Here is a 19458-nt window from a genome sequence, read left to right as displayed (position 1 = left end):
CAGCAAGAGTGTGTTATGAAGAATTTGCTCTCCTTTTCCCAGCAATCGCATCCTCCCGTAATTTTCTCGGAAGGTTCCGGTAGTACTTGCCAGTGATGGTGATGCCATTTTGCGTGTAGTCGGTCATGATGACACCCCGCCGATCCCAGAACATGCTCAATGTCACCTTTCCTGACGACGGCTGGGATTTGGCCTTCTTTGGTGGTGGCAAGTCTGCATATTTCCACTGCTTGCTCATTTCCTTTGTTTCAGGGTCATAATGATAGACCCAACATTCATCCATCATGAGCGCATGGTCAAAAAATTCCACCTTTTCATCTTGACACAACTACAAAAGTTTCTTTGCCACATCAATCCATTGCTGTTTTTGAACTGGTGTCAACAATTGTGGCACCCAATGCACAGCAACGTTTGTCATGTGTAACTCCTCATAGATGGTGTTGAACGCCGACCCATGGCTAATGCGGACCTCATGAACAATAGCTTCGATAGTTATGCGCCCACTGGATAGGATCAAAGCTTCCACCTGTGCCACAATTCCCAGTTCCTCAGCAAGAGATGGTCTTCCACTTTGAGGTTTGTCTGTCCACAATGAAAGCACCTCTTCCACCTGACCACTGTGTCATATGATGGTACACCTTCTTGATACACAGCGGTCATCTGGTCGTAGACCTCCGTGGTAGACTTCCCTTGCAAATGCAGGAACCATAGCACAGCGCAAGCCTCCGCTTTCTCAACCAACATCGCCATTTTGCTTTTGCCCCTTCCAGTGACTCCCTCCATCCACTTGGCACAGGAAAATCTTTTATATAGAACAATATTTTGGAATAATGAATTTCTCATTGTGATAATTAAAACATTATGACTTCCCATCATAAGATACAACAGGTCTTCTCAGTGCATTACAGTGTTCATTAGCCATCACTTAGTAGCGGCTTCAATGGTGGATGTTCCCCTTTCTTTGGGTCCCTAAATTGTCCCTGGCCTCAACTATGAACTGACTCTTTACTAACAACTTGTAATTTGTCCCACTTATAACATCTTGGCACAGACTTCACAGAAAACACCATTCCTCTGTTGCTATTTACAGAGCCATCACTTAGCATTGGACATTGTATAGTTTGTTTATTTCACGGTCGTTGCCTAGTAACGGGTCTGCATGCCACAACATACAGTATATTGTTCACTGTTTGATAGCAGATAGGAAGACAAGAAGTATTCCATGGATGTAATCTGCTCTTTTGTGTATGATGCATATGTCACGCTATTCTGTTTGGTGAAACAGGTCTAGTGTCACACTGCTACCATGTTCAAATCCATCTGAGAGCACTATAAAGCTGGAAGATCGAAATCTTCTATTCCAGATGATGCAAGTTAATTTCTTCATGAATGCAGATTTAATTTGTTGCTGTCTTTCCCAAATATTTGAAGTTTGCCATGTTTATGTTATTATTCCCTTAATGGTGTTTATGTCTTTGCCCAGTCAGTTTCTCATGATATTTGTACACACTTTAATGCATGACATATTTTCTCACATTACGAGTTTGTGTGACTTATGAAATGGGTTTTGGATTTGATGATCAAATTTACTGAGCCTTTAAACAACTTGTTACAACATTACACAAATCAGTATCTTCAACTGGACACTCTCGACTTCTGACCACACTACACTGATACACTCCTCTCTGAGTTAAAGTCGAAGTCAGATTGTGATTGATGGCCAGTCAGTCAGTCAGTCTTGGTGTCAAGCCCAATCTGGGGCTCATGACCAGATATTTATTACTGTTTGACAATTTAGGTCTTGTTATCATGGGGTGCCCCCTCTGATGAGAGGACGGGTCTGTCTTTTGTCAAGAGTCATTGTCTGTAGTAGTAAGTGATTTGTCATAATGTAAAGGATATTTACATTTTACATGTTAAACATGATAATAAATGTATTAAAGATAGGCCTCTGTCAGTCCAGACTCAGTACAGCAGATTATGCTCTATTTCTAGTAGCTTCCACTACAATGGCAGTCTAGTCACTTGAAAGGTCATATGCTTGACCACCGCAAAGTTTAAGCCTCTTCTACTATGTCGGTCTTCGCCTTGTCCAATATTGCAAACATTTGTGTTATCTTGATTTTGTATGGCTTCCGCTTGTTGCCTGCATAATTTTTTTATATAATCATATACGTATGGAATTTTGAAAGCTATGTGTAAATCGTGAACTGGTGTGTGCCTTGTAAAATTGTCAATGGTGTGGAGAACCTTGTTTTGCAGGCGCTGCAATTTCATTAGACGGGTATGTGTTGCGAATTCTCAGGCGGGACTAGCATAAGTCATTACAGATCTGATGAGAGCTTTGTGGAGGTTAAAGTTAACACTTAATCGCTCACTTTTGAATAGGGAATGCAAACTTATAAATGTTCTGAAGGCCTTGGTTTCGATCATTTCTATGTGCAATCTCCATGTAACGCTCCTATCAAAGATTACTCCGAGATATTTTACACAATTTACAAATGGAATATATCCTCCATTCAATGTAAGATGAGACATATGCGGACGACGACTGCGAGAGAAGTAGATCCCCTGAGTCTTGTCTTCATTAATTTTGATATTCCAGCGCTCACACCAGGTCTCCATTGAGCTGAGACCGCGCTGGAGTTTTCTAACAACAAAACCCTCCTTGTAATCTGTCGCATACAGACAGGTGTCGTCTGCAAAGAGGGCTAGCTGAACGCCATGTGTTTCGAGGGCATCATTTATGTACATATTGAAAAGAGTAGGGGACCCCTGCTTGCATTTCTCTTGGCATAGGTATTTCGCCTTCCAGCGAAACACTAAATTTTCGTTGTGAAAGAAGTGATCCAATAAGCTTGATTAAGCTGGTCGAAAATTCTAGTTTTGACAACTTATATACCGTGTATGCTGTCCATAGAGTACAGATGCCCTTTCCTGGATGCTGCAGGAATTGAGTGCAGATACACTCGCAAGAAATTACGGTGCAACAAATGCGAAGACTACTACTACTCTTCTTGTCGATGAAGAAACTCATTCCCAAACACCTGTACGGTTTAGGAACGAACATAAATTAAGTCATGGGGCTCGAAACCAAGAAAGACTGTCCTGGCGAGAGGCAGTTAGCAACCTTCTGGACTGGACTATTTCAGTGTGTTCTGTGTTATTCTGGGGTATCAGGTAATCCTCGACATTCAAAATTTCTATGGAACAACTTAACAGATTTCAGAATTTTATTATACAAACAGGGATACGGAAGGTCCGAACATAAAATGCCGATCGTAATGAATGCTAACCAGCAATGCAGGTTATGTACTGATATGGTGAACGTTAGGAAGTAGTCTAAATATAGTTATAAGATGTACATATATTTAAAATGTGAAGTCGAGAACTACCAAATATAAATCTAACAACCTGTCTGCCGTCCTTCCTGTCAACTATCTATACTGAAATAGTTGCGTTATAAACGCTCTATACGAACTTCCTCGACACACGAAACCGGTAGGCTAAAGCCGGTGAAATCAAGTTTCCCGGGGTTTCGTAAATGCAAAGACTGAACTTAAAATTAATTACACACGTAGTGAATGCATGGAATCAGTTAGTGTCTACGAAACGTTTCGAATACGTCCAGGGCAAGAAAAAAAAAGGACGCGATTTTCTACGTTTCTTATAACAGATATTTTGAGCATGAGACTATTATTGATTGAACTCGACTACGGATCTTTAATTTCACGCATTGCGTGCAGATGTCGCAGTCGTCGACTGTCAACTGCAGTTTGTGTTGTTTACAATTATCGGAAAATTTCTGAAAGTTCTGTGAATTGTGCAGGGAGACATACCCGCTTATCTTTTATAAAGTCTAGAGTTGTTCCCAAGCAGTGCCAAGTGTGTCGGTTGTTGTCTTATACCATAGTAATTGCTTGAGGTACTGGAAGGATAATTTAGAGTTTATTGAAGTCCGCAGATATAACCCCACTTGGTAAGATTGTGAGTTCGATTATGTATGAACTGTGATTGACTTAAAGTTTTCTTAGGTTCGTAGTTGTCGCTAGTAGAATCTTTGCTTTCACAGTATCCAATTATATTAGTGTTTTTATGTGCCGAGTTATTAAGTGTGCAGAATGTCAATTACAAGAGTTACTTTTTAATGAAATAGATTGTTTTTCTGTGTAGTTGGACGTCAGAGAATGAGTCGGTCAACAATAGCAGAGCAGGAAGCTCTTGTGAAGGAATCCCTCTTTAAATTTGTACGAAAACACATTCCTAGTGCTCAGCTTAGGTAAGTATTTAACAAGTAGTCCAGTATTCTTAAGTAGCAAGGATCATACATCGATATTTCTCAGAAGTTAATGATGTAGTTCTCTGGCTTGTCACCAAGTATGCAAGAATTGCATGTTGCACTTCATGAATGCAGTGGATGCAGTTTTGCCATGTATTTAAGTATGAGGGTTTATATTTGTGTTAAAATCAATACTATGTTTTTTTTACCTCAATAGTATCATGCTGCTTCAGTGCAGTGGTAACTTTGCCACTGATCTTATTCTTACAGCATATTTGTATAAAGATGGTATTAGTACTGGTAGCATCTGTAACACTTTTCCATGTTTTTGACTGCATTTTATTTTCATCTTTACTGGTTGCTGAGCTGTCTGACTGGGGGAGGCATCAGTGTAGTACAGTCAGGGAAGTTGGCAAATGTTCGGGAAAAATCTACCCTTATTTATAGAATAAACCTGGCGGCTTTGCCTTTTCGATATATGCTTGCAGCTGCCCTTGTGTTCATTGTACACTACATAATTTTCTTCAGTTTTATTGAATGTCATCCCTGATAAATAATATCGCCATAGATTGGCAAAGAAAATTTAATATTAGAACAAATAATATATTCTGTATTATCTGTTATGAACATTTTACTTATGTGCACAGTGTATACAATTTTTTGGGTGGGCATGTTTGATGAGCCCTTTTCTCTACCTGTGGATTGTGTCACCAATGCTCTGTCCTCTTACAGCAATAAATTTCTGTGAATTTACAAAGTATTGCTAATTTTACACTGCAGTAGCTAATTGCAATCTTCTAAGATAGGTGTGGTTCTGAGAGAAAAGTTTTGAGAGCATTTTGTGATGCAGTAGATAGTGAGTGGGCTGAATTGGTGGGAGGTGGGGTGTGTGTCCAAGTCTGCTCTGGTGTTCTGTGTTGAGTCAGTTACAACTTCGTGGATAGTACTGTGTCATCTGTTACTGGAGAAACAGAAAATTACTTCAATTTATTGCTAAGTGCTGCTGTTTTATTCTGTCAGCTACTGGAAAGAAACTCACACCACAGTTCTTTACTTGGCGTTAATTCTGTAGTCAGAGTATTTCTTGAGAAGCTGCCAGTTGTGCAGCCATTCAAGAACTTCCCAGCATTTTATGGAACCCGAAGGTTCATTACCATGTTCACAAGAGCCCTCCACTGGTCCCTATCTAGAGCCAGATCAGTCCAATCCATACCATCCCATCCTGTCTCCCTAAGATCCATTTTAATATTGTTCACCCACCTTCCCAGTGGTGTCTTTCCTTCCAGCTTTTCCACCAATATCCCATATGCATTCCTTCTCTCTCCCATTCATGATACATGCCCTGCCCATCTTTTCCCCCTTAACTTGATCATTCTAATTATACTTGCAGAAGAGTATAAGTTATGAAGCTCCTCATTATGCAGGTTTCTCCAGACACCTGTCACTTCATCTCTCTTTGGTCCAGATATTCTCCTCAGCACCCTGTTCTCAAACACCCACAGTCTGTGTTCCTCCCTTAATGTCTGACACCAAGTTTCACACCAGTGCAGAACCACAAGCAGAATTATAGTTTTGTATATTTCTTATTTTTATGTTTTTAGACAGCAGACAAGAAGACATATTTTCTGGACTGAATGGTAGTAAGCATTACCCAAGTTCAGTCTCCTCTTAATTTCCTCCTGAATCAGGATTTGATTTGTTACAGTCGTTACCAAATATCTGAACTGCGCCACACTTTCAAAATGTCTGTTACATGTCTTTATCTCCTGATATAGTGGCCTCCGTAGTCTAGGGGTAACGTTCCCACCTCATGACTCAAGGTACGCGGGTTCAAACCCAGCGGAGGTCGTGGAATTTTTAAGGGCGGAAAAATTCAGGGAACAAGTCCTCCGGTAGGGACTTTAAGCCGTGGGTCCCATGTCGTAGCTTTACGGCACGTAAAAGAACCTCATGTCTTAAGGAGACCTCTGAGCCAAATTGAAGGACATTTCCCACCCAACAATAGTCTCTAACGCCTCTGGTAGATGGGGGAAGCATCTAGATACCGCTAAGCCAGTAGAGGTCCAACTCGCTGGCTGAGTCGGGACTGATGACATGCACCAGTACCGGTAGGGTATAGAGACTGGTAGAATATCACAGGGGGACATACAATAGATCAACCTGGTTGTGGTGCATGGGGAAACCCACCCCTTCCAATAATAATAATAATAATAATAATAATATGCCCTGATATTACCATGCATTTTTGCCACAAGGTACCAACATATACTTAGTTTTCTCTGTGTTTACTTCTAGACCAGTCTCCTTACTATTGTCAATTAAAGTTTGTGTGATTTTTTATGGTATCTGTATTGTCACCCAGTATATTCACATCATCAGCATAGACCAACAGCAGATATGTCCCATTTAATTTCAGTCCCACCTGGTTTTCTTAGACCTTCCTAATGGCATATTCTAAAGCAAAGTTGAAGAGCAGTGGCAATGAAGCATCTCCTTGTTCTAAACCATTCTGGATATGAAAATTATCAGGCAGTATTTACCTATATGGACTTTACCATACATTTTGTTTAAACACATTTTAATCAGCCTAACTAGTTTCAGGGGGTATCACAAACTCTATCAGAATGTTGTACACTACTTCCCTCCTAACCGAATCGTAGGCTTTCTTGAAGTCAAAATAGCTGATGTACTGTCTCATTGTACTCCCATTTTTTCTCCAGCATCTGATGAATGCAAAAGATCTGATCCATAGTTGATCTGTTATGTCAAAACCCACACTGATAATTACATCTATGTATGGACTTAACTTGAGAGAAGAATATTGGATAAAATTTTGTATGAAGTTGATAGCAGTGATATCCTGTGATAATTACTACAGTCAGTTTTATCGCCCATCTTGTGAACTGGTACAATAATAGACTCCTTCCACTGATAGGCAATTTTTCCTTATTCCAAATAGAATTAATTAGATTATGGATCTTAGAATGTTATATTTCACTTGCAGCTTAAATCAGTTCTGCCAGAATTTGATCACTACATGGCGATTTATACCTTTTCAATTTTGCAATAATAATTTCTATCTCAATAGGGCTGGAATCAGGTACTAACAGCTCAGCTGTATGTATTTCTATCTGCCTAACATCACTGACCCTATGTACATCCCATAACTGAGAGAAGTAGTTCCTCTACCTATTCAAAATGTGGTAATCTGAAAACAGGTCACCATTCTCATCCTTCACTTCACTTCACTTCTGTGTTGGTGACCCTTCCTAAAGTCATTCCTTTTTACAGGTCTTTAATGTTCTTCTTACTGTTGTTGCAAGCTCATCAATTTTGTCTTTCAGATACTCCCTCTTTTTATTCCTAAAACGCCTGTTGGTTTCACATCATATATTGTTGAGATTGTCTGCATTTATTTTGCTTGGATCTTGTAACCACTACAGTTTGGCTTACTTTGGTCTAATAATTATGAGCATCCTTTGTTGAACCATGGCTTATGATTCTTCAGTTTGTAGTAACCTAGACTCTCTTTGGCAGAAATTTTGATATTCTCTCTAGTAGTTTCCCCAAGACTTATTAACATCCACCTCAGTGTCTAAGCCCTCCAAAACTGTGAACCTATTTGAAATTTCAACATGATACTGCTCCCTAACCTCTACCTCATTCAATTTCTTGAGACTGAACCTCTCCATATGAACTCTGTATGTTGTTTCTTTACTCACTGCCAGTCTTTCCCTTACTTTTGCTACCACCAGATAGTGGTCAGTATCACCATCTGCAGCTCTGAATGATCAGACATCAAGTATACTTGAATGCTGTCTCCTCTCTATCATAATGGTCAATTTGATTGTCTTCCCATCAAGAGACGCCCAGGTAAATTTACGAATGTTACGATGGGGGAACATTGTACTTTTGACCGTAATAGTTTTTGATGTGGCAGAGTTTACTACTCTGACTCCATTATCAATACTAATTTCGTGCAGACTCTCATTCCCAATCGTTGGTTTGAAAATATCTTCAATATTTTTAGTATTGCATCCTGTTGTGTATTTCCATAGAACACACATAATTTTTACCATCAGTGCAACAATACTTTATTATTTATTTGTATAGCATGCACTACATGTTTCTACCTCAAATGAGTCGTCTTCTGTGCTGCAATTTTTCTCACCTACTGTTACGGAACTGAAATGCTAACATTCCTATTTTTCAAAACGGTTCGTACAAATTAGTTTCTATTCATTTCACAGTCTAGACAAAATTTATACTAGACTTTGGTTAAAACTAAGAATAAAATACAACAAAATAAGAATAAATATCATCATAAAAATCATACATGTGATACAGTCATATATACAATGTATATAACAAGAGGTTAAACCTAATTTAATAATTAGGCGATCCTAAATCCACAATTTGATATTTAAAAATTATCTTTCAAAGTGTTATAAGCTGCAAGTAGCTTTGTGTTTATTACTGTAGTAGACCACTCATAGGCTTCGTAAAATTTATTCTACTGTTTGCTGCATTGGTTCACCATGTTAGTATTGTAATGTTACCATTCTCCTAGAGAACAGATCATTCTTCTCTCATGTTGTCGGTAGCCAATGGTTAATGTGTGCTGTTTACATTGTGCAGTTTCTTGCACTGCATGGTTCATACTACAGTAAGCTATTTCATTTAAGGTTGCTAGCAACCAGTTGTATAACACAACTGTTGAGTTGTGGAATGTAATCCACACATTCCAACCACTAGCAATACCTGGCACAACATACCTCCAACCACAACCCCAAATATGTATGGTATCACAGAGAAACATCGCAGCCAGCAGCCAGAACATCCAATGAGTACTGCCACAAATGAAGATGACACAAAATTACATTTTACACTGTTTTTATTAATGATTTAATGTGTATCAACAAGGTCCAACTTGGGCAAAGAATTTTCTATTAAAATTTTCATTACTTTTTTGAAATTGTTTTCCACCTCACAAAGGGTGTCGCCCACTTGTTTAGAACTATATGTTTATCTGCAGGTGCTTTATTGCAGCAGCTTGTTGTTTATGTTCGTTAGCCTGTTCTGTTATGTCTGCAGTCCATAATCTACAAAATTCCACATGTTAATATTGTTTTTGATTGTTGTCATTAATGTTATGTTATGTTGGTTTAATTTGTATTCACATGCCCCTTGCTTGTACATTGTTCCCTCTAACAGTGTGCGGTGTTGTCTTCACTAGTGCAGATGTTGTGTGTTTGCTTCCGCATTTATATGCCCTGGTTGTGAAGAGTGGGCAGAAGTGGGTGAGGGTATAGTGTTCTTTTGTGTAAATTTTGTATAATTCTTCAAATAGATTGTGTGTATCAATATTAGTGTCATTCATATGTAGATTTTCCTTACTGGCTTTGTAAATATGATACTTCTCAAGTGTGTTCAAATATTTTCCTTTCCTCCCTGTTATAGTTTCCAAGGTATCTGTTATTGTGCTGTTTATGTGTCCGGTGTTCAATATATGACATGAATATCCAGAGTTATTGCTATTACTTTTTATGTCATGAATGTGTTCTTTATATCTGGTCTTAAATGTTCTTCCTGTTTGCCTGGTTTACTTTAGTGGACAATCCAGGCGTTTCATTTGATAAATTCCACTCCTACTATATTTATCTATTTGTGACTGTGACCTTAATATGTTCTGTATTGTGTTCTGCATGCGGAAGGCCACTTTTATTCCCATGTCTCGAAAAAGCTTATGGTTGCTCTCACTTCCTTGCCACTGTATGCGAAGGCCACCCACTTTGTTTTTTGTCGCTGCAAGTGGGTATGTGTATTTTGTTCTAGTTTTTTCTTCTGGGGGGGGGGGCTTAGTTTGCTAATTAAGTTTATGTCGTAGTCGTTATTACATAGTATGTCTTGAATGGTGTTCATTTCTACATCCTTTGCTTTTTCTGTTATTGGATATGTATACAATTGATTTGCTAAACAGTTAATGCTGGATAGCTTGTGTCCGTGTGGGTGGGATGAACTATTTGGTATTATAATGTCGGTTTGGGTAGGTTTTCAATATATTGCAAATTCAAAATAATATTCTCAACTAAATGTTTTCATTTTAACAACCACAAGATCCATGCAGATCTACAAATGAACACAGTGCTCAGTGAAATAAAAAAGTGGAATACCAAATACGTAAGAAAATTAGAAAACCACACTAATGCACTAGGAGTGAACCTATTAGACAACAGGAAAACTACATATAGACTGAAAAGATACACTGTTCTAACTACCAGACAGACCAGAGTAAAACTCCAATACAAGAATTAAAATGATATGTAAGTGAACAAAAAAAGTGTATGAGTTCCACCACTGGGCATAACTCATTCACAAGCCAGTACTTATTGAACATACACATTTATTGCAGATTCTGCAGATTATGTATAATAAGTGTGAAAGAAAATTAACACTGTTTTACATGTATATTTATATAAGCTTCAACCAATGCAGCATGATGTTGAAATGCAATATTAGTGTCACATGTAGAGGGTATGCATGACAAAATGACGGGTTCTAGTTTGGATGATTAGATTTATTGACAGCTTGGTTACACGCACTCTCAGTTACACTCAAATCACAGTGCTATCACTGATTTACATACGCCTTATAATCCACTATACCGTCGCACACATAAAGTCTTCTTAATCACTCTTGACATCCTCACAGGCAACCTTCTATATTCCTTGATCCGCTTCGCTTGCTTCCACAACTCTCAACTGCTCGTAACTCATACTCATACTGAATACTCATGACTTGTACTCAGTACTGAATGCGGGCTCAACACGGATGAATACTCTTGTTTTGTAGCTTCTGCACTGACCACACAGAAAGCAGACTATTGCCCAGCAGTGGACTCTATTAAAACCAGTTACGTGATAGTTATCACTGTTGCGTGATGTCACAGCCTAGCGGGGTGGGATGTTTACCGAGCGTCACGTAGCGACTGTCTGAGTGGGGATATGTGATGTCACTCGCACTTCCTGTTGAACTATCCAAACGTTCACAGAGTTGTCGCCTAGCAACGCGCTGATACAATCCGCAACTTTCACATTGTGCGTGTGCCCAGAGGCCTCTATGGCTCATCAGGTCCTGCATAGAGCAAACACACTACATTGCTTTCTCCTTAAGGCTGTTCGTCGCAAATAGCCTAACAGTGCCTCCCTGTTCCTTTTCTGCAACGTCTGCATTTGGTCTTGCCGTTCTTGTTGGGTGTCTTTCATGAAAAATGGTTTTAAATACTTCCTAAGATCATATTTTTTGTTTTGTAGCCTATGTGGAGGTATGTATTGTTGAGATGATCAGTGAGGAAATACAGTTTAAACTAGTGGACTGGTCAGTAATTGGATAGAAGAAAAGTGAATCATCACTTGTGCAAACAGCACACTTGACTTCTGAGGTGCTAATATACCAAAATATGTACATATTGGTTATACAGGGCAATTTTGCTTGCTTTTGTTGAGTCAGTGACTGGATCATGTCCTTGCCATGGCATGGACTATCCTGACTGAGGTTTGTTGTGGTTTTCCTCAGTCCACTGAGGAAAATACCAGGATAGTACCTTAAATTTCGCCATGACTAATTCCTTCCATATCCTTTGTAATTCGTTATTCACTGTCATCTGATCATCATTTAACACAGATGACATCATTAAATATACTATATATATTTGGCATGAAGGAGTTGACTGTATACTTATGTGTTTTGTGCTGTATGAAACGCTGAAGGCCCAACCATACCAATCAGCATTGTCCCTCCCTGTACGTAATTTATGGTGATAAATGTAGAGAAAGAAGACGATAAGTTTCAACATTTGATGTTGTAATCTGTCAGCAGCTTCGTTCTGTTCATGCATCTGTGCAAGAATTAGCACACAGCACTTACACATATTTGTCAATTGAAAGAGGTTCCCTTTTCACGGCTCATGGTGGAATCCATGCATCACTATCCTTATCACCATGTGTCAGTGTTCCTGGTTAACACTGGTCCAGTTTTTATTTGTAATGGCATCTGTGGAGAGGAACTCAGGGCATGTCTGGTCCCTCTTCTGTCTTTTTATTTTCTTTTCATCGGTTGTGTTGAGTCTGGTGGATGGCAGTAACAGCTGAAATCTTCGATGAGGAAATCTGTGGTGAATCCATATACCAGCTGTGAGTGTGTGCATTTGGAAGCATTGAGTATATTTGCAGATATCTTGTTTTAAGTGCTCCTGTTGTGGTTAGGTCCCTTATAATCCTGCACAATGTGTGAATTGCAGTGGCAGGTATTTTTCCAGTGATGAGAAGTACTCTGAAGTCACCTGCCTTCATCCTTGTCCCCCAGAGAATGGCTTTCCTTCTGCATTAAAAATACAATATGGGCACTTCAGATGCTTGTGGGATTTACACCCTTATCTTATCTCTTTGCTTCAGCATTGTCCTTTGTTCAGTCTGCGGGGTTTCTACATCTTGTTCATAGCAGCATACTGTCTGGGAAGAACATGTGTGAGCATCACACACATTGTGATTGCTAACTAAATGTATTTTGAGAGTACTGCCTGATACAGCTCTCTCTTCTTGTCACTTTTGTCATCCTCTCTAAAATGATTTTGAGAGTTTCATATATGCTTTAGGTTCCATCATAGATGCTGCTCATAATGCTGGTATCCACCTCACCTCACCACTGGTGCTTTGCAGACTGAAACATCCATAAATCGCCTATCTTTCTGTGTTGGAAACCATCTGCCATGCAGTGAAGTTGAACACACATCTCTGTCTCTCATCCTGTGATGTGCTGTTCACACGTAGTCTGTTGTGGGTATAAAGGCAATGTCAGAACCTCTCGACATGCAGCTGTGTGCCTCTGACAACTTTTAGTTTCTCTTGATGTATGCATGGCTCATAGACACAGGTCTGTCTCACTTTGGTTTCTCAAACTGTGTGACTGTAACCTCCATCTCACTGGACTTGTAAAGTAACATCCATATTAGTTTGTGCCTACCCAAGTTAAACATATTTACTGGTTGATTATGAAGTCATATGAGTTCTTTGAATAGATCATGCTTTGTAGATTATTAGGTTTCTTAATTCTGGCTACACAGTCTTATTACACTGTACACCCCAAGGCTGTGATACATCTAGCTGTTCAGGTCAGTTGCTGAAATAATAGCCAGCTTCTGCTGTGCACTGACTTCCTGAATGGGCTGTACCTGTGATCATCCCTCTAGCTCCATGTAGCTGTATCTTCCTTTTTTATTTATCTTTTTTTTTTTCTTTTTGGATAAGCCACAACATTTCTTCATGTGTGGGATATTTAACATTGTTGGAACACTGTGTTCTGCTGGGTGCTGGATCATATGATCATTTCTAGTAATGAAGCCACAGACATTGCTGCTAAGCAAGCATTCACTGTATTGTGATGTGGAGGGCGCAACAGGAAGTATGGGTCACATGAACTTCGCGGTCTTGCAAGTGACATCACATACCCTCACTCCTTCCATCATTACTCAACTCTCGGTAAACAACCCCCCCACGGTGACGTAACAACAGAGCAGCTGTGTCAGGCAACCATTGTCGCGGTGACGTAACAGCATAGGAGCTGCTACCGTTGCTAGGGTAACAGGCCAGTAAACATTCTCCTCCCCACGGTGACATAACAGCACTTCCCACTGTGACGTAACAGGGGACACCACGCTTACTGTGTGGCAACAAGGAACAGTATAAGAAGCCAGCTGAGCGGTGCGTCAGAGAGTGTGCATGGTGCCTAGACAGTGTGGATGGTGAAGCTGCCGAAGCCAATTGGCCTTTGAAGAGATGAGTCGAGCGAAGTCCAGCAGCTATGAGTTGAGTTGCATCAAGTGAATGGAAAGGACTACATCAGAAGACGTAATTGTGATACTGCAGATGGCAGTAGTTGTGAAACTGTAACTTGTGTAAGTCTAAGAGCGAATGTTCAATAAATTCGCTAGATCCAGAACAGCGTGAAGTTATTTGTCACGTTACATACCCAACATGTGACATTTGGTGTCAGAAGTGGGATTGGACTTACACACGTGACCGACAGTTTTCGAATTTAAAACACGTGACAGTATGTACACATATAATGCCCAATGCTAGGAATTTGGCTTTATTCCTCTCTTATGTAGGAGTAGTCAATAGTTAATGGATATGACTGCTGTGTGGCAGTCAGGGCCATGCCATAGCTCAGGTGGTTAGTCACACGCTTCCCAGCATGGCGGTCTAGCTTCAATTCCAGGTCAGTCATATGGGATTTTTGGCAGATAAAGTGGCACTGGGGCAGGTTTTCTCTGAATACTTCGGTTTCTGCTAATTCTCATTCCACTGACTGATCCACACTCATTGTCTGTCATCCAGGGTTAGTACAGTAGGCCAAACAGTGGCCGACATATAAAGTGTCCTCAGTCTCACCCCACCCCAAGAAACTTAAAAGGAAAAGGAACTATGTGGCAGTCAGAGCTACGTGGGCTTCACTCAGCTTAGCAGTCTTGACCTTCACTAAAAACAAATTATCATTGTTAGCAGCTTACATATTCTGTGAAATCATGATTCAGTGGATATAAGAGTGCAGCAGTGGAGAAGTTGTCAATTTAAAATTCCAACCATTTTTACACTCAGATCACTACTGTCTGTAGTTTGAAAAAATATAATTAGGCTTATGAGATCACCTTGCCGTATGTGTGTCCCCCTCCGCCAGTCAACCTTTGAATGCCTGAACCATTATTTATGAAATTTAGTATGTATATCATGTCACCCACACCCATCTCAATGGCATACTTCATAAATCCTTCCTATCAGTCTGTGTCTGTATGTTTACCCCATTTCATTGCTAGGCAATGCCTTGCAAACATGTTCCTACAGTAATGAAAAGTTGTCGGAGGCCTCTTTTTTCTGTGCAGTCTTATATCGTGTGAAAGGCAAGTAGGCATTTAGTTCTTACAAGAACATCTTGTTTATGGATAATTTTTGCCAGTAAATTTCACCTAGATAACAGGAACACTTTAGCTAATAACTTTAGTATTTTGAATATAAACATAGCTCTCCTTTCACAGCTCTTGAGTTGCTGAAGTTAGGAATTTTGGATAAAGTTTGTATTTGACAATTTCTTAGTGGGATTTAATGCGCTCTGTACTAGTATGACAATAAATGGCACCCCTTCATCATTCACTGCATTCCACATGCCTGTGTGGAAGAGACAAGATACAATTTTTCCTCTGAGAAATTTGTGGTCTACCTCTTCTTCATTCATTCCTTTTAACTTTTATCTCACCTGTTTTCTTTGTATGTGGTGTACCCTATGCTCTCTGAGTCAAGTATACCTGTCCCACTTTTAGAACCACTGTTTACAGTTGGCTTGCTTGCAGCCCTAGTTCATGTCCTTCATTTTCCTACATCTTGCACAGTTCTTCCTGCATGGCTCATGTTTATACCTCGTAGATGGAGGCAGCCAGTTCCTTCATAACATTGGCATATACAGTATCTGCCAGAGTTGCACAGCATTGCATCCTAGAGGATGTTAAACTTCATTTGTTCAGGATACATATACTGTGAGATCATTTTTCATGCACAGAGGTTACATCTGATCCTTGGTAATGAAGTCTTTAACCAAGGACAGCACCCCTTTCACTCTTTCCATTAGATGTGAGTGTGATTGTTGTGGCTGTGATCTTATGGGTTGTGACAGTGTGTGGTATCATCATGTAAACCAGACTGTGTCCACTTAAAGTAGCTAGAGAGTCTTATAGCTGATCAGAAAAGTCCTGCCCAAAGTACAGTTGTCTCCTGTGTGGTGTGTGCCACCGCGTAATTGCCAGATTTTTCGAGCATATTCTGCAGGTCATTTGAAGCAAAAAATGCCCCCTAAACAGTACTTTAATTCTTAACCATTTTTGTAATGTAGGATATAACACAAAATTGATTTTCCTTTCAGCATCTTTTTATAGGCTTACGAGTACAACTACATTATTATCAGCTTCCCTAACTAAATTTTTATTAACTTAAAACTCTACAGTATGATTCAGCGTGAAACTATAAGTTGGAAAGAATGGCCAGTATTAAAAATTGTAATATTGCAATGCAAAGAGGATGTAAGCTTATAAAACTGCCAGTATTATAATACAGCAGCCCTATTTCCATAACAGAATCTGTGTATGAAATTCGTATCATCATATACCCCATATGACAGGCATTTGAGTAACTATTGTATGGACAGCCACACCAGCCAAGTATAACAGTCAGACTGAGTAAATGCATATTAGTGGTGCTGTCACACTGCACTCCGTTACAGGTCATTTATTGCTTTGGATTGGCCTACAGTATGCTCCCAAAGTCTGCCTATTACATGGTGGAACATCATGTATATCTAATTGTTCTTGTGGTTTAGCTTGAGTGTAGATGTGAATGGCTGTTGGTCATACAGTGTTTGTTTTGCAGTTCAATTGACGAGATTGTGCTGAGCTATGTGGTAAGCATCTTGGAAGATCTGGGCACAGAAGCAAGTGTTGAGGAAGCATTTGATGTGGAGGGCTTCTGTGAAATGATGGCAGCATATTTCCCAGAATTCTCAGCAATACACCATTCAGCTGTATGTCAGTGGATGTTTGAACTGGAGGCCAAACTTAGCCAGAAGAAAGGCAAAGGTAAGTTGGCAAGTATTTTGTGTAAGATTTGAGATTTCACTGCAGTGATTGTTCAGTTTCTGGCCATCTGGATCATGACACTGTGCAGTCTCTTAGGTGAGTACTACCGTTCTCAGTGAACATGACTGTCTCCATCTTAAGGTTCAGAGTGAGTGGGGTGGGGATGTGGTCAGGTTGCAAGGAAGGTGATCACACAGGTCCATGGAAGAAACAGAAAAAATGTGACCTGGCTATGGTGGATACAAACAGGGGACAGGAGTTCCTATTTTTCTCAAAATTTCCGTTCACCATTCCTATTGCCCAGACAGCATTCTGTCTCCTCTTCCCCTTCTGTGGTTCTGAGTGACCACCTTCATTGCACCCCGCCTACATGTGACATGACAACATCCTTACCTCACTCATTTCAGCCCTGACAATGGAGGCAGCATGCTTCTCTGAAATGTTGGTATCCTATGAGGCTTTATGGCATCACATTCCAGAAGACAACAGTCTGTAAGTATTTCATAATGTGACGTATAGACCGTTGCTATGCAAAGAACTTAAAACAAACAAGTACAGCTGTTGCTGTGCAACAGGCATATAAACTGTGGGAACATCCCACATACTAACACGTGGTTTCACCGGTCTAACAGACAGCACTCAACTCCTACTCAATATCACATTGCTGCCAACGCTCGTATTTATACAGCCCTCGCTGTCCGGCCCACCTTTACATCATAGTGCGTGCTAGCCAATCAGCACTCATAATCGCAGCTGCAAGTTTGAGCTCTGCCCAGCAAGCATGGTATAAAAGGCAAAGCCCAAAGCTCACAGTCATCAGTGATCACATTCACTTCAGAACGATCAGTCATCAGAGTCATCAGCTCTTTACCGTGCCAAAGACAGCTGCTGCAACTCTCCAGCAGCCACGCTCTGCGACCAGGCAGCTAACGTAAAGTAAGAAAGTAAGTAAAGCTATCCCTGTAACAAGCCGTGAAGGCCCATAGGGTTGTGAGATGAGGGTCCCCCATTTTCTAGATAATCGGCTCAAAGATGGCGGTAAGGTTATCAGCCTTACGCACTGGCCACGCTTTACTTCCCAGGAAAATTAATTAATTCCTGGTACTCATTTCTGTTAGAGGCTGTGTCGACCGCAGGGCTATAGTGTGGCTGGAAGGATTAGGTCAATTGAAAAAATCCAGTGACCTCATTGGGACTTGAATCCGCAAGCTAATGTAATTGCTGCAACTCTCCAGCAACCACGCTCTGTTACCAGACAGCTAACATAGCTGCCACAACTCTCCAGCCCACACCGTAGACAGCTGTTCCTACCGGCTCACGCAGCACCACATCACTGGCCAGACAAACCAGCTGAACAGCCGTAAAGACTTGGTTTACTACAAAGGAGCAAATTCTGCCAGCGCACTCACGGCAGAACAAACTGACCTTTTCAGGGCCAGCCAACTTTTGAACATCGAGATTCCACATAGCTCGCAGCTTTTCTGTACATTCAATTTATACAATTTAATATATACAGTTGTTACAGTTTTACATGGTTGTCAAAGTCAAAAGTCATGTTGTAACTGACAGTCAACCAGTCAGTAAGTCTTGGTGTCGAGCCGCATCTGGGACTCCTGACCAGATATTAATTATTACCGTTTGACAATTACGGTCTTATTTTTGTGGGGCGCCTTTTCTGATGAGAGGATGGGTCTGTTTTTTACATATGCTGTTGGCCCTTGCCAGCGCGGTCTTTCTCGGCTCCAAGTCCCTTGAAACTTGCGACCATATTTTACTGTCTCAGATTTGAGACTTCCCTTTTCGTCGCCTCCTACGACTCACAGGGTCACGGTGGAGGTATTCAACCCTGCCTCCACACGGGCTTAACCTATGTGGTTCTCTTTTAGAACATCGACAGTCTCACAGAACAAAGGTTTCTGAGCAACAGCTCCGTTCTGTTCCCAAGGAAACAAACATGCATGAAACAACAGAAAAACACACACACACCCACAGATGCATTCCTTATAGATATCCTGTCACTCTTGAACTTGGAGAACCACTCAAATATTTGTGTTCTTCCCATTGTCTCCTCTCCAAAACATTTACTTTCAACATTCCAAAGGTTTCTGTAGAAGGATATGATATCTGTTGAAGATGCTGAATTCTTATGATGTCCGTTGACCAGCAGAGCTGGAGAAATTGTGGATCAAGTGAAGGAAATTGTGCACAAAAGTAGAAGAATCACTGTCTGTGAAGTTACTGGCACATTACAAATTGAATTTGGGTCAGTTGAGAGCATTATAGAAGACAATAGGCACATGTGTGGGATTACCTACCATATTTGTGCCCTGCTTAATGACTGAGGAACAGAAAGAGAATTGTGCCAGCTTGAAAGAGACCCAGAACACCTTTCAAGGGTAGTCACAGGTGATGAGATGTGGATTTACTGGTATGACCAAGAATCCTAGCAACTATCATCTCAGTGGAACAGCCCACCATCTCCATGCCTGAAAAAGGCAACACA

The 19458-nt window shown here is 40.4% G+C and overlaps 2 protein-coding genes across 2 annotated transcripts in view; one reads left to right on the top strand and one right to left on the bottom strand.

Moving 5' to 3' along the window:
* Window positions 1–328: 328 nt before the first annotated feature.
* On the bottom strand, window positions 329–750 carry LOC111868659. Its single transcript, XM_023859522.1, has 2 exons — window positions 616–750; window positions 329–526 (listed from the first exon to the last, which is right to left on the bottom strand). Exons 1-2 carry the CDS (start codon window positions 748–750, stop codon window positions 329–331), a joined length of 333 nt encoding a protein of 110 aa, XP_023715290.1.
* A 3004-nt stretch (window positions 751–3754) lies between these two features.
* The window catches only part of LOC111868658 (CUE domain-containing protein 2), a gene marked incomplete in the record, with an annotated part of 48578 nt that continues 32874 nt past the window's right edge, over window positions 3755–19458 (top strand). Inside the window, 3 exon segments of the mRNA XM_033753133.1 lie at window positions 3755–3979; window positions 4174–4279; window positions 16750–16955. Coding sequence (XP_033609024.1) covers window positions 4188–4279; window positions 16750–16955 — 298 coding nt within the window.

This window comes from Cryptotermes secundus, unplaced genomic scaffold (assembly GCF_002891405.2).
Source record: "Cryptotermes secundus unplaced genomic scaffold, Csec_1.0 scaffold791, whole genome shotgun sequence".
NCBI lineage: Eukaryota > Metazoa > Arthropoda > Insecta > Blattodea > Kalotermitidae > Cryptotermes > Cryptotermes secundus.
This window is presented reverse-complemented; position numbering and strand designations above follow the sequence as displayed.

Bases quoted from the DNA above. Each gene is read 5' to 3' on its own strand.
- LOC111868659 (XM_023859522.1), bottom strand. From the start codon at position 750: ATGGCGATGTTGGTTGAGAAAGCGGAGGCTTGCGCTGTGCTATGGTTC. The intron at 527-615 runs GTCAGGTGGAAG...ATTGTGGCACAG, and splicing joins TACCATCATATGACACAGTG to GTGGAAGCTTTGATCCTATC.